The sequence below is a fragment of the Lissotriton helveticus genome, chromosome 2_1 (assembly GCF_964261635.1).
Source record: "Lissotriton helveticus chromosome 2_1, aLisHel1.1, whole genome shotgun sequence".
NCBI classification, from domain to species: domain Eukaryota; kingdom Metazoa; phylum Chordata; class Amphibia; order Caudata; family Salamandridae; genus Lissotriton; species Lissotriton helveticus.
In genome coordinates, this window is record NC_136059.1 from 265,277,601 (window position 1) to 265,292,479 (window position 14,879).

The 14,879-nt window shown below is 44.8% G+C and overlaps 1 protein-coding gene across 1 annotated transcript in view; it reads right to left on the minus strand.

Moving 5' to 3' along the window:
- The window catches only part of LOC144817899 (tetraspanin-36-like), a 90,128-nt gene extending 89,697 nt beyond the window's left edge, over positions 1-431 (minus strand). The window contains exon 1 of the mRNA XM_078674797.1: positions 128-431. Coding sequence (XP_078530923.1) covers positions 128-187 — 60 coding nt within the window. The 5' untranslated portion in view covers positions 188-431. The remainder of the gene's footprint in view (positions 1-127) is intronic.
- Positions 432-14,879: the final 14,448 nt, after the last annotated feature.

The following is a 14,879-nucleotide window of genomic DNA, read 5'->3' on the forward strand; positions in this document are numbered from 1 at the left end:
CACTGGTGAGTCAGTGCGAATTCTGGTTAAAAACTGCCTGGCCACCGGGGAAAGTATTTCACCCGGATAGCGCTAAATGTACAAATAAAGCAGCCCAGGTAAAAGGAATAATGGCACCCATACTCACCCAAAAAGCGAGGCTTAGCAGCAGCAGCACCGCCTTAGATACTGCGATCACAAGGTCCATGGTTTCCTCTTCCACTGACAAACCCAGGCAGCTACGGAAATAGACCTTGTTGCAAACTATTCGAATATCCTTCTGAATGCAGAGCCTGTGGGGCCTCCTCACCACAGACTCCAAGGCGTGCGCACAGGCAGAACTCTTTCTTCGTGTGCAAGAAAAATGAGAAACCCGGGGGCACCTGCTCTTATTGCGAAGCGAACCTCCGCCTGTGCGCGCGGGGCATTCCACCCACCAGATCCAGGGCTCGCGTCACGCGGCCTTCCTGCGCGTGCCGGACAAAAGGAGAAGTGAGAAGAAACTCTGGGCATTTCGTGTTGCACAATGAGGCTGGCTCCGGACGTCTTCAGAAGGAGACTTCACGAGAGACAGCCACCAGTGCAGGGAGGGTGTACAACAAGGGTTCAGAAATTCTGGCCGTCGGCTCCGGACAGGGGTGCACACACCCTATGTAAATAAGCGCCAGCTAGAGCACCCATTATTTATTTATGCGTTTTTATATCGCGTGGGCATTACCCTCAGGTGCTAAGTGCTTCACAATAAAACATAGATCTTTACATTAGGTCCAAAACGACAAAATAGCAGCTTATTACATAAGGCACAGAATTACAGTTGTTCGAGGGCCAGGTAGTATAAGATGCTGCAATGAACAGGTTGTAAACAGGTACGGTCTAATAAAATCATGATTGTGCAGTTGATCTCAGGGCAGTGATCAGAGCCTGAGCCATAGGGTAAGAGCACGTTCCCCCATGGAGAGGTTCGCTAGGATGTCATTCAGTATAATGTCTTTACAGGAGAAGGGCTTTCAGCTCCGAGCTGAAGTTCACCAGCGAATTCCCCCAGGAATTAAAGACCCAACCCTCTATCTTGCTGTTCAGGAAATCATTAAAAACATGGCTCTTTGACGAGGCATATCTGTAATCTGGCATTTGGGTCCCTTTTTCCCTTTTTTGTTAGGCGCCTTGATGCCTTCCGGGCTAAGTTGCGCAATATAAGACGGCATTCATTCATTCATTCAGGTGCATAGCTTCGGAGGTAAGGAGTGCCATATTCTGGTTGCATTTCTTGAGAAGGATTGTGCCATGAGTCGTTCCTTTTTAAAGGCCAGCGGTTCCAGCAACAGTGCTTTGGCATTTTGCAATGGTCTAGTACTTCCAAATAGCTGAAGTTTGGCCGCCAGGTAAGAAGGTGTGGATGTGTGACAGAAGCCATCTTGTATATGGTCCAGGCTTTAATGGGCAGCTAGAAGACACTGACCAGCGCAGGTGAGATGTGATCACTCCTCTTGTCCCATTAGATAGAACTTACTGCCAAATGTTGCATTGATATCAGAGGGCTGAGATGGGCCTTGGAGAGTCCAGTCAGGAGAGACTTACAATAGTTGATTATGAAGAGCACCGGGGATGGAACAAGAGACTTCAGATAATGCAGAAACGCATTTCTTGCTATTGTGCTCATTTTTGATTGTAAGTTGAATCTTTTATCTAGGATGACTCCTAGGAACTTGACACTGTCAAACGATAGTGGGTTTCCTGCTAAGAATGTTGAGTTTGTCCATCCAGGATTGCACCTGAAATGATGATTTCTATGAGGAGATGAGGAGGAATTTTGGAATGGGGTTCAGTTTTAAATTATGAGAAGTTATCCATCTTGAACGGAGTTTAGAGTGATGGCGAGATGCAAGATGTCCTTTGAAGAGGAGACCTTTAAATAAAGTTGGGTGACATCTGCATATTCATGATAGAAGATCCCTGCCTTTCTTAGTGGGGCTCAAAGAGGCTCAATGTACAGGTTGATTAAGGTCAGAGCAAGGTTAGGACCCTGAGAGACCCCTTGTTCAGCAGCCCTCAGTGCTGAGAAACTATCACCATAGAGACAACGCATCAATTCCCATTCCATTGTTCAGTGTGGCAAGGAGTGTAAGGCAGTTTACTGTATCGAAGGCTGCTGATAAGTCTAGAACAACCAGGAGGCAGAAGCTGCCAGAGTCTAGGCCAGAAGAGCCTCATTGATAACTTGTAGCAGTGCTGCTTAGGTGCTTTGGAAATGGTTTAGGTCATTCACATCTGCAAAGGGTTTTTTGAGGAGTGGGGTGACTTGTTAGTCTTGAGACAGCTAAGAAATGTTCATTGGCTGAGGGAGAGAGATTCACCTATTTTGTCCAGTAGGGGAGCATGCGTCTGTAAAAGTCTTTGGCAATGCTACCCGGGTTAGGGTCACAAAGTGGTTTGAAGGTTGTGTCTTCATAATCATTTTAAGTAAATCTTCCTCCCTAATTATCTCACATAGTTGCCAAGTGTACTTCGATTTGAAAACTGTCTTAGGGGTGGGACAGTCATCTTAGTAACAAAGTGATTCTACTTTGGAAACAAAGAATATTACAAACTCTTCTGTTTTCACGGATGGGCCGTCAAAATTGATGGCTGTGGACATGGAGGGGCAGTTTGCACTTTTCACCAGCTGAAAGAGCTGTTTAGGTCAGTTCTTGGCTGAGTTAAGGAAGGATCTAAAGTGATTTGGTTTCTCACAGAAGTCATGTCTATTATATAATGATCTTGCGTTTTGGAGGCATGTAAGGGTTGTGGTGGAGGGCGACTCTCCATTTCTTCTCCAGTATTCTCAAGGGTTTTTTCCCTATATTGGGCCTTGTTCAACCACATGCTGGTGGTTTAGGTCTTTTCTGTTTGTTTTGGAGTGCATCTGCCTCATCAAGCAGAACTAAGACATGGTCGAAACATTAAGCATTTGAGTCATTGACATCCGTGACGGGGTTGATGGGCAGTAGTACATTCTGTGCTGTGTTGCTGAGTATGGTGATGTCTATGTTCTCTGAATCAAGAAACCAGAAAATCACTCTTTTTGATCGGCCCATGGTCATGACATGAGAAAGTAGCAACGAGAAAGGAAAAGGACAATGATTGGACCAATCCACCAGTATGGGTTCATCCGCTGGAAGCAGGTCTTCTTTGGAGATTATTCAGTAGAGTACAGAACTTTTCGTTGCGTGTTAGCTTTAGTTTGTGTTGTATCAGATCATTTTTAGATAGAAAGGAGGCATATTGGTTGACTGTACAGTCTACTCTGGTACCCCAATAAAGATTAAAGTGTCCCAGAAGGATTACTCAGTCGCTTTGGATTGATTTATCATTTGTGAGATCCATGTATTCTGCGATTCAGGCTGGGTTATCTCTTGGTGTAGGAGAGTAGGGTCTGCTTCCTATGGTCACCCCCACTTTTTGCTGCGATTCTCTGGTTTTTCGACTTTAATGTGGCTGTGGGCCTGCTCATCAGACCCACAGCCCAGCTGTTCTCTCTCTAAATTGATACCATGTACTTTAGGTACATACCAGATTGGTTACTGGGTCTCTCTTGTGAGCCCCTGTATACTGTACCATGGGTACTCAGGGCATAGGTGTACCCTAGGCCTACCAGGGGCTGCAGCATGTATTGTGCCACCCCTGGTTTGCCTTCCAAACTGACACCACAGGTCTGTTCACACAGCCTGGGTAAGGTGGTGTAATCACCCCTTACTTAGATATAGTATACCTATATCTACCTTTACATATAGACACATAATCACCTATAAGCCACTCCTATGGTAGGCCTCGACAATCCTGGAGGCAGAGTGCTTGGTTTTATGTGAGAGGGTACTCTAGCATGAGCTGAGCCCCTCTGCAGCTTTCGGAACCATCTCCTTATAGCTGTTCTATGATATAGCGATACCATATACTCTTAAGTGCATTATAATCCTCGCGGTTAATGCTAACTTTGGTTTGGCTTTATTAAAACATGTCGTGTAAGGTGTCAAACACTTTGGAATACTACCCCCCGCCAATTCTGGCAGCGGGGGTAGCATTCCACCCTTCTAGAGGGAGAAGACATGTAGTTACTGCTTTACCCGGTTAAAGTTAAACAGAGCCTCAGCATCACAAAATGGATGCTGCTGCCACAGACACAAGTCTAACCTCCTGTTGCTGGACGAAACTCCGGCAGGGGAGGCCTGGACAATAGGTTTCCTGTCCAAGGAGGTGATGGCACCTCCCCAGACAGGGGTTTTGTGTATTGGGGCAGGGAGGGCTGCATTCAGTGAATGCATCTAGACACTGCCTGGGGCACACAAGGTACTCCACGCATAGCCCAGTTCAAACCAGTTGCTGGGGCACTCCAGTCCCAGCTCTGGTGCGAAACTGGACAAAGGGAAAGGGGTGTAACCACCCCCTTCTCAGGTCCACCCATAGGAGGGACGTAGTCAGGTAATCCAGCCCCCTTTCTTAGTATAAGTAAAGGAGCTGTGTCCCTGGGACTTTAGATTATCCTGGAAGAATCTTTGAAAGACATATCTTGGACCTTCGACATTCCATTCTGACTGGAAGACGGAAGACATCTCCTTTGTGTTCAAGGAGTGACCACCGTGTGCAAACAGGCACCAACAGCAACTTTGCCGGTCTGCAGTTTCAAGGCTCCTGTCGGAACCCGAAGACTCTGAGACACAAGGGTAAACAGACATAATATCGACTCAAAAATATAGAATGGACATAATATCGAAGTCATAATATAGAATGGACAAAATATCGAATGGACAGAATATAGTGGTGAAAAATATCGAATTGAAGGTAAGTAATGTAATATCGATTTTTAAAATATAGAAAGTCAAAATATCGAAGTATATAATATAGGTATAAAAATATATAGAATTTTTAATAATATCGAATTTTGTTTGTTATTTAATTTTTGCGTAATTTAATTCTGCGGGTTGTGGGTTTAGAGGGGAATAGGGTGGGAAGTAATTTAATTGTAATTAATTAAATATGTTAATTTATTTATTGGTATTTATTTTGAATTAATTGGTAATTAATTTTTAATTGGTAATTAATTAATTTGTAATTGGTAATTTATTTTTATTAATTGATAATTATGTTTATTTTATTAATTTATTTTCCGTAGCAGGTTGTGGGTTTATAGAGGAATAGGGTGGGAAGTAATTTATTAATAATTAATTAAATATGTTAATTTTTTTATTGATATTTATTTTGAATTAATTGCTAATTGTTAATTAATTAATTTTTAATTGGTAATTAATTTTTATTAATTGATTAATTGATAATTATGTTAATTTAATTAATGTATTTTTTGTAGCGGGTTGTGGGTTTATAGGGGGGAATAGGGTGGGAAGTAATCAAATTGTAATTAATTAAATATGTTAATTTATTTATTGGTACTCAGTTTAAATGAATTGTTAATTAATTATTAATTGTTAATTAATTTTGAATTGGTTATTATTTTTTATTAATTGATTAATTGATAATTATGTTAATTTTGTTAATTTATTTTCTGTAGTGGGTTGTGGGTTTATAGGGGAATAGGGTGGGAAGTAATTTAATTGCAATTAAGTAAATCATTTTCATTTATTTATTGGTATTGGTATTGATTTTTTATTAATTAATTGTTAATTGCTAATTAATTTGTATTAATAGGTAATTCATTTTAATAACTAATAATAATTTGTATTTTTAGTTGATTAATTACTACATAATATTAAATTGGTAATTTATTTTATGTAATTTTTTCTTGGTATTGATATTTAATAAATTTTTATTAATATATTAAATCTTTACTTTTCCTACTGTTGCACTCTCTGGAGTGGGAATAGTAATTTTGAGCCCTACGCTATCCAATGCTTTCCCTACTGTTGCACTCTCTGGAGTGGGAACAGTAATTTTTACCCCTACGCTATCCAACGCTTTCTCTACTGTTGCACTCTGTGGAGTGGGAATAGTAATTTTTACCCCTACGCTATCCAACGCATTCTCTACTGTTGCACTCTCTGGAGTTAGCAGTAGTAATTTTTACCCCTGCGCTATCCAACGCTTTCCCTACTGTTGCACTCTCTGGAGTGGGAATAGTAATTTTTACCCCCCCCCCGCTATCCAATGCTTTCCCTACTTTTGCACTCACTGGAGTGGGACAAGTAGTTTTTACCCCTACGCTATCCAACACTTTCCCTACTGTTGCACTCACTGGAGTGGGAATAGTAATTTTTACCCCTACGCTATCCAACACTTTCCCTACTGTTGCACTCAATGGAGTGGGAATAGTAATTTTTACCCTCCCGCTATCCAACGCTTTCCCTACTGTTGCACTCACTGGAGTGGTAATAGTAATTTTTACCCCTACGCTATCCAATGCTTTCCCTACTGTTGCACTCACTGGAGTGAGAATAGTCATACGCTATCCAACGTTTACCCTAGTGTTGCACTCACTGGAGTGGGAATAGTAAATTTTACCCTCCCGCTATCTTACAGTAAAAATATTTTATATTTTTTATTAATAGTATGTCAATATATATATATATGTGTGTTAAAAAAGAATATTGTATGGTTTTCTTTTTTAACTTAAATTAATTATTTAATAATTTTAAGGTTATTTAAGTATTTTTAAGTATGTTTTAGTTAATGATATTTATTATTTTATTATTTTTAAATTACTTTTAAGATATTTTAAAAAATTCGATATTTTGACTAACTATATTTTTTTAACAATATTTTTGATTCGATATTTTTGTACTTACCTGTTTGTAGATAGGAATTCTATATTTTGTCATCGATATTTTAGGTATTCTATATTAGTGTAATCGATATTTTGTCAGTGATCCGACACAAGAACTGGACTTCCAGAATTCTCTGACCCCGACCCACATCTACAGCAAAGCTGAGACCCGTGGCGGACACGAGAGACGCGGGACCGGACACCTTGGACATCCTGCATTTTGCTACCTGCACTCCTTTCCTGAAGCCTCAGTAAATTGTGCATTGGGGTACGAGAAGCCCCAGCCCAGAGCACCATTTGCACCGAAGCCCAATCCTCCACACTCCGCGAGTGTCCCGTGGGCCCCGCCTTTGCATTTGAGCTTGACGCGTCTTCCCGGTTCCTTGCCCATTGACTTGTGAACCCTCTGAAGACCTTCCTTTGAATTTAACCTGCTTGCCTGGTTGCTTCAGGCTTGCCCCAGCTTCCCTGAAAAGGAGAAGTGCCACAGACTCTGCGGGTCTGTAACAGAGCCAATCTCGACATCCTGCGTGGATTGCGGTTGCCAAGGCTTGTTGGGTCCAATCCGGATACCGACACCGCAATCATCTAGATTCATGTGGGACAGCTCGACTCCAGCTCCTGTTCATCATCGATGCCTCCTGGACCTCGTGGCTGAAGAGACAAACTCACCTTCTTCGCCTTAAAGCACCTGACATCGCCTGGTTCCTTCCTGGTACCTTCCTGGTCACTGGCTAGTGACCCAGACTCTGTCCCCTCTGCTTTCAGGTTCTTCACATCTCCGATCCACCCTTGGGTCAACCGGGACACTTTTCCTCTGGTCACCTGCAGCACTTATTTGCAGCTCTCCATAGAAAACAACGACGAAACCCGACACGAAAAGACACCTATGCACCCGGCTTTCCTGGGTGAGGTAACACGAGTACTCCGGTGCTCCTATTGGTCTTGACTCTCGAAGTGTCCTAGTTTAAAAGGATTCCATCCTAGTCCATCCGGAAGTGTCCTTAAATAGTTTATTTGTAACTTTTACGTTTCCCATAGAAAGTCAATGGTAACCCGCGTCTGTGTTTAGACACTTCACGCGTCTTCCGTGGGCCTCCTACTTCCTAACCCTTGGTTGTTTAATGTAGCCCCAGCGATTCCACAGGCTCCAGGCCTGCTTTCTAACTCTCATGTGGTAATTATACCACTGTCTTAGTATATGGTTTGTGAGGCCCCTAGGGCATAACGTATACTGTGCAACTTATCGTATATTAACTGTGTGACTTGTTTTGTATTTTTTACCTCTGACCTCATAAAGAGTGCAGAGGGTTTGTGTTTAGATTAAATACATATATATTTGGTATACACCTTGTGTGGTGTCCTTTCATTTGGTATTCAAGGTATTGTATATGGTAAAACAACTTGCTTAACTCGCCTACTGAAGTCTTAGCCTGAAGATTGCTGGTTCATGCTACCGCTAGGATAGCTTTCTATAAGGTTGACTTTACAACCACCATCAATAAGGATCGATTAGACTGGTGCAAGGTGCCCACCAGAACTAGTGGACATCATATGCCAGGCTAACTTCTCACATTGGTGTGCAGTTGTTGGGATAAGAGCTTGCAATTTGTTTTACCAAATAATCTTGAGATATCATCTGAGAGATCATATCAAGGTACCTGTAGGTACATATAAATCAAGTCTTATATATACATAAGTTCTACTGAACTTAGTAGTTGTAGGTGGTAAGGGCTTAGCACACCCTGACTACAACTCCTAGGGAGCTTCTAGTAGGAAACCAAATAGTCTAGGTAGGTGCACACACCCCACCTCACTAGAAATGTCCTTGGAAGCAGGACCTAGTGGCCCTCTGCCAGAAAACAACCCAAGGTTGCCTTCTAAATATGACACATTCACTTTTCAAGAACTGAGAAGTTTGTGTTCAGTCAGAAGACTGAGACAAGGACAGAGTCTACCCTTAAACAACCTGGTAGATATCTTAGTGTCTCATGATGTAGAGAATCAGACCAAGGTAACCAAGGTAGTACAGAGGGGGCTATCCCTCAACAGAAGAGAATAATACTGGGGAGGATCCAGTGGTCACTGATGACGAAGTGGATGCTGACCAGGAGGAGGTTGATGAACCTGTCCTGGGCTACACAGGATTATCTGGAGGTGGAGAGGGCCATGGTAGGCCCCCCTCCAACCTTCCAAATAGGCCTAACAGTGGAAACAGAAGGCACAGATCACTTTCCAGTGGTTCTGAGCATTCTGATTCCTCAGTAGGGTCCAGTGCCTCTGCTCTGAGGAGGATGTCTTCCCCTCAGAGAAGAGAGCATAAAGCTAGGATGAGAGAGGCCACGCTTAGGATCAAGAGGCAAGAAGTTGCCCTTGCAAAAGAGACCCTAGCTCTTGAAAGAGAGAATAAATTGAGTGGGCTAGAGCCCACTGGTGGCTGCATAATTCCTAGTGATAGGGAAAGGTCTCATGACCATAGAAACCTGAATAAGATTGTCCCTCCCTATCAGGTTGGGGATGGCATCCACAAATAGATAACTGCTTTGGAAAGGGCCTGCAAAGTACAGAAGGTCCCCAAGGAGCAGTGGGCAGCAATCTTGTGGCTCTACTTTGCAGACTAAGTAGAGATAAGCTCCTCACTGTTAGAGCAGAGGATGCTGACAACTGCAATGTCCTGAAGAGTGCTCTGATAGATGGGTTTGGCCTAACCACTGAGCAGTACAGGTTGCTGTTCAGAGATACCCAAAAGACACAGACTCAGGACTAGACTGATTTTGTAGATTGTGCTACTAAGGCTCTGGAAGGCTGGTTACTGGGCAGTAAAGTAAGTGACTATACAGGATTGTATAATCTGATTATGAGAGAACAAATTCTTAAACAACTGTCAAAACCAGTTATTGCATCAGCACTTGGTTGACTCTGATCTGACCTCTCCCCGAGAATTGGGAAAGACGGCAGACAAATGGGTCAGAACCAGGGTGAAGCAGAAGGTACAGAACCAAGGTGGTGATCAGAAGAAGCAAGACCAAAAGGGGGGGAGAAAGCAAAAGACCAGAAGCCTTCTCAAGGTCCCCAAAAAGCTTCTAATCGTGGGGGTTCCCAACAATCTAAGAAGAAAGAAGGCCCAAAGAAACCTTGGTGCATGATTTGTAAAGTAAATACTCACTGGACCAGTGATTGTGCCAAAAAGGAGACAGCTCCAGCCACCGTTGCCCGTAAGGCAACTGTTCCCCCTAGTTCAGCTCCAAGTGGTGGTTCTCAACAGAAGGGTGTAGTAGGGTTAACCCTGGGTCCTGAGATGGATTCTGGCCTAGTCAGAATACCAACTCAAGCTGTTTTGATCTGTGATGGGGACACAATTATGTCCTCTACTGTGAGTCCCAATAACCTGGGCAAGTACAGACAAACTCCTTTAATTAATGAAAAAGTGGCTCAGGCCTACAGGGACACATGTGCTAGTGTCACAATGGTGACACCTGGCTTTGTGGACCCTGGATAGATCATACTAGGTGAAAATTACATAGTGACCAATGCTAGCAATGTCACTACCACTCACAGTATGGCAATTGTTAATTTCTCCTGGGGAGGGGTAACTGGCCTCAAAAAGGTTGTGGTTAGCTCAGACCTCCCTGTTAAATGTTTGCTTGGAAATGACCTGGAGACTTCAGCTTGGGCTGAAGTGGAGTATAGGACCCATGCAGAAATGTTAGGGATATCAGCACATGTCCTTGCTGTGACTAGGTCACAGGTCAGAAATTGCAACACTGAACAGGCCCTGGATTCTGGAACAATGGACCAGTTGCCTACCAGGAGGAGAAGCAGCAGGGTTAAGGCAGTGCCTTCCCCCCTGACTCAGGAAGAGTATCAGCCTTCTCAGGAAGCTGATTGTGAGACCCAGGAGGAAACTGTCCTAGAAGAGCTTGAGCCTGATCAGGTTGAGTTTCTTGGGACAGGGGAACCCTCCAGGGCAGATCTGAGGCAGGCACAGTTGGACGGCCATTCTCTTAAACCCCTCAGACAGCAAGCGGCTGCTGAGGCTGCTGGGAATGCTAGTGGGACCCACAAAGGTTACTGGGATGATGGGCTCCTGTATTCAGAGGCTAGAGACCCCAAGCCTTGAGCTTCCAGGAGGTTGGTCATACGTTTGGCATTCAGGGGCTTCCTTCTCACACTAGCCCATGATATTCCCCTTGCAGGACATCTTGGCCAGAACAAGACAGGCTTGTCCCTCACTTTCACTGGCCTCACATGTCAGAAGATACCAAGGAGTTTTGTCGCTCCTGTGTCACCTGCCAAGCCAGTGGCAAATCAGGTGGCACCACAAAGGTCCCCCTAATACCACTACCTGTGGTGGGGGTTCCCTTTGAACGTGTAGGGATTGACATTGTTGGACCAATGGATCCCCAAACAACATCTGGGCACAGGTTTATTCTGGTGGTAGTGGATCATGCCACCAGATACCCAGAAACAATTCCCCTAAGGACCACAACAGCACCTGTTGTGGCAAGAGCCCTCCTGGAAGTTTTCTCAAGAGTGGGCTTTCCGAAGGAGGTTGTTTCAGACAGAGGTGCAAACTTTATGTCTGGATATCTGACTGCAATGTGGAAGGAGTGTGGAGTAAACTACAAGTTCACCACACCCTATCATCCACAGTGCAATGGTCTAGTTGAGAGATTTAACAGGACCTTAAAGGTCATGATTATGGGTCTCCTTGAAAAGCTTAGGCGGAGATGGGACATCCTGCTGCCCTGCCTTTTGTTTGCTACAGAGAGGTTCCACAGAAGGGGGTTGGCTACAGCTCTTTTGAACTTCTGTTTGGGCATCCTGTAGGAGGACTCCTTTGACTGGTAAAGGAGGGATGGGAGTTACCTCTCAAACCTCCCAAGCAAGACATTGTGGACTATGTACTTGGTCTCCGCTCCAGGATGGCCGAGTAGATGAAAAAGGCGTTCAAAAACCTTGAGGCTAGTCTGGAATTGCAAAAGGCTTGGCAATACCAAAAGGCTGTGCTCACTGTTTACCAGCCAGGGCAGAAAGTGTGGGTGTTGGAGCCTGTGGCCCCAGCAGCTCTTCAAGACAAGTGGAGTGGACCCCACACTATTGTTGAACAGAAGGGAGAAGTCACCTATTTGGTTGACCTTGAAACTCCCAGGAGCCCCCACAGAGTGCTTCATGTCAACAGATTGAAACCATATGTTGACAGGGCAGACATGGGCTTGCTCATGGCTACAGATGAGGGACAGGAGGAAGAGAGTGACCCTCTCCCAGACCTGCTTTCTCAGAACCCTGATGATGGTTCAGTTGATGGTGTAGCCTTGGCAGGCAGCCTCACTGACCAACAGCAGCAGGACTGCAGACAAGTTCTGCAGTCCTACAGACATATGTTTTCTCTGACTCCAGGTCAGACTACCTGGTGCACCCATGAAGTTGACACTGGGGACAGTCTGCCTGTTAAAAGTAAGATTTACAGGCAACCTGATCATGTCAGGGACTGTATCAGGACAGAGGTCCAAAAGAGGTTGGATTTGGGAGTCATTCAGGCCTCAGAGAGCCCTTGGGCCAGTACAGTAGTCCCGGTGCCTAAACCTCACACCCAAGATGGTAAGAGAGAAATGAGGATTTGCATGGATTACAGGGGCCTCAATGCTGTCACTAGGACAGATGCCCATCCAATACCCAGGGCAGATGAACTCATTGACAGATTGGAAGTTTAGAGTACATTTGACCTGACAGCTGGCTACTGGCAGATCAGACTAGCTGATGATGCAAAGCCAAAGACAGCATTTTCAACCCCTGGTGGGCATTATCAATTTGTGGTGATGCCCTTTGGTCTGAAAAATGCACCTGCCACATTCCAAAGGTTGGTGAACCAAGTCCTGTCATGTCTGGATGACTACTGTGGAGCTTATATAGATGATATTGCTGTCTTTAGCTCCACTTTGGAAGATCACCTGATCTACTTAAAGAATGTTTTGGAGGCCCTGCAGAAGGAAGGCCTAACTATCGAGGCTACCAAGTGCCAGATAGGGCAGAGTCCGGTTGTATACCTGGGCCACCTTGTAGGTGGAGGCCAGGTTCAACCATTGCAGAGCAAGATCCTGACCATAATGGACTGGACTGCTCCAACCACCCAGACTCAGGTCAGAGCTTTCTTGGGCCTGACTGGGTACTACAGGAAATTTGTCAAGGGGTATGGTTCCATAGTGACACCCCTGAATGTCTTAACTTACAAGAGAATGCCAAAGAAAGTTCAGTGGACAGTCAGCTGTCAAAAGGCATTTGATGGCCATGAACACTGCTCCTATTCTGCAAAGTCCAGACTCGTCCAAATAATTCATTGTCCAAACAGATGCTCTGAGTTGGGGGTAGGAGCTGTGCTTTTACAACTGAATAAAGATGGTCAAGACCAGCCAGTAGCTTTTATTAGCAGAAGGCTGACCCCTAGAGAGAAACGTTGGTCAGCTATTGAGAGGGAGGCCTTTCCTGTGGTTTGGCCCCGAAGAAGCTGAGGCCATACTTGTTTGGTACTCACTTCAAGATTCAGACAGACCATAAGCCCCTCTTGTGGCTAAACCAGATGAAGGGTGAAAATCCCAAACTGCTCAGGTGGTCCATTTCCCTACAGGGGATGGACTTTACAGTGGAACATAGACCTGGGACTGACCATACCAATGCAGATGGCCTCTCCAGATATTTCCACTTAGAACATGAAGACTCAACTGGTCAAGATTAGTTTAATGTCCCTGCGTTTGGGGGGGGTGTAGGAGAGTAGGGTCTGATTCCTATGGTCACCCCCACTTTTTGCTGTGATTCTCTGTTTTTTTTTACTTTAATGTGGCTGTGGGCCTGCTAATCAGACCCACAGCCCAGCTGTTCTCTCTCTAAATTGGTACCATATACTTTAGGTACATACCAGATTGGTTACTGGGTCACTCTTGTGAGCCCCTGTATAGTGTACCATATGTACCCAGGGCATAGGTGTACCCTAGACCTACCAGAGGCTGCAGCATGTATTGTGCCACCCCTGGTTTGCCTTCCAAACTGACACCACAGGTCTGTTCACACAGCCTGGGTAAGGTGGTGTAATCACCCCTTACTTAGATATAGTATACCTATATCTACCTTTACATATAGACACATATACACCTATAAGCCACTCCTATGGTTGGCCTCGACAATTCTGGAGGCAGAGTGCTTGGTTTTATGTGAGAGGGTGCCCTGGCATGAGCTGAGACCCTCTGCAGCTTTCAGAACCATATCCTTAGAGCTCTTCTATGATATAGCCATACCATATACTCTTAAGTGCATTATAATGCTCGCGGTTAATGCTAACTCTGATTTGGCTTTATCAAAACATGTCGTGTAAGGTGTCAAACACTTTGGAATACTACCCCCCACCAATTCTGGTGGCGGGGGTAGCATTCCACCCTTCTAGAGGGAGCGGTTAATGCTAACTCTGATTTGGCTTTATCAAAACATGTCGTGTAAGGTGTCAAACACTTTGGAATACTACCCCCACCAATTCTGGTGGCGGGGGTAGCATTCCACCCTTCTAGAGGGAGAAGACATGTAGTTACTGCTTTACCCGGTTAAAGTTAAACAGAGCCTTAGCATCACAAAATGGATGCTGCTGCCACAGACACGAGTTTGACCTCCTGTTGCTGGACGAAACTCCGGCAGGGGAGGCCTGGACAATAGGTTTCCTGTCCAGGGAGGTGCTGGCACCTCCCCAGACAGGGGTTTTGTGTATTGGGGCAGGGAGGGCTGCATTCAGTGAATGCACCTAGACACTGCCTGGGGCACACAAGGTGCTCCATGCATAGCCCGGTTCAACACAGTTGCTGGGGCACTCCAGCCCCAGCTCTGGCACGAAACTGGACAAAGGGAAAGGGGTGTAACCACCCCCTTCTCAGGTCCACCCATAGGAGGGACCTAGTCAGGTAATCCAGACCCCTTTCTTAGTATAAGTATAGGAGCTGTGTCCCTGGGACTTTAGATTATCCTGGACGAATCTTTGAAAGACATATCTTGGACCTTCGACATTCCATTCAGACTAGAAGACGGAAGACATCTCCCTTGTGGTCAAGGATTGACCACCCTGTGCAAACAGGCACCAACTGCAACTTTGCCGATCTGCAGTTTCAAGGCTCCC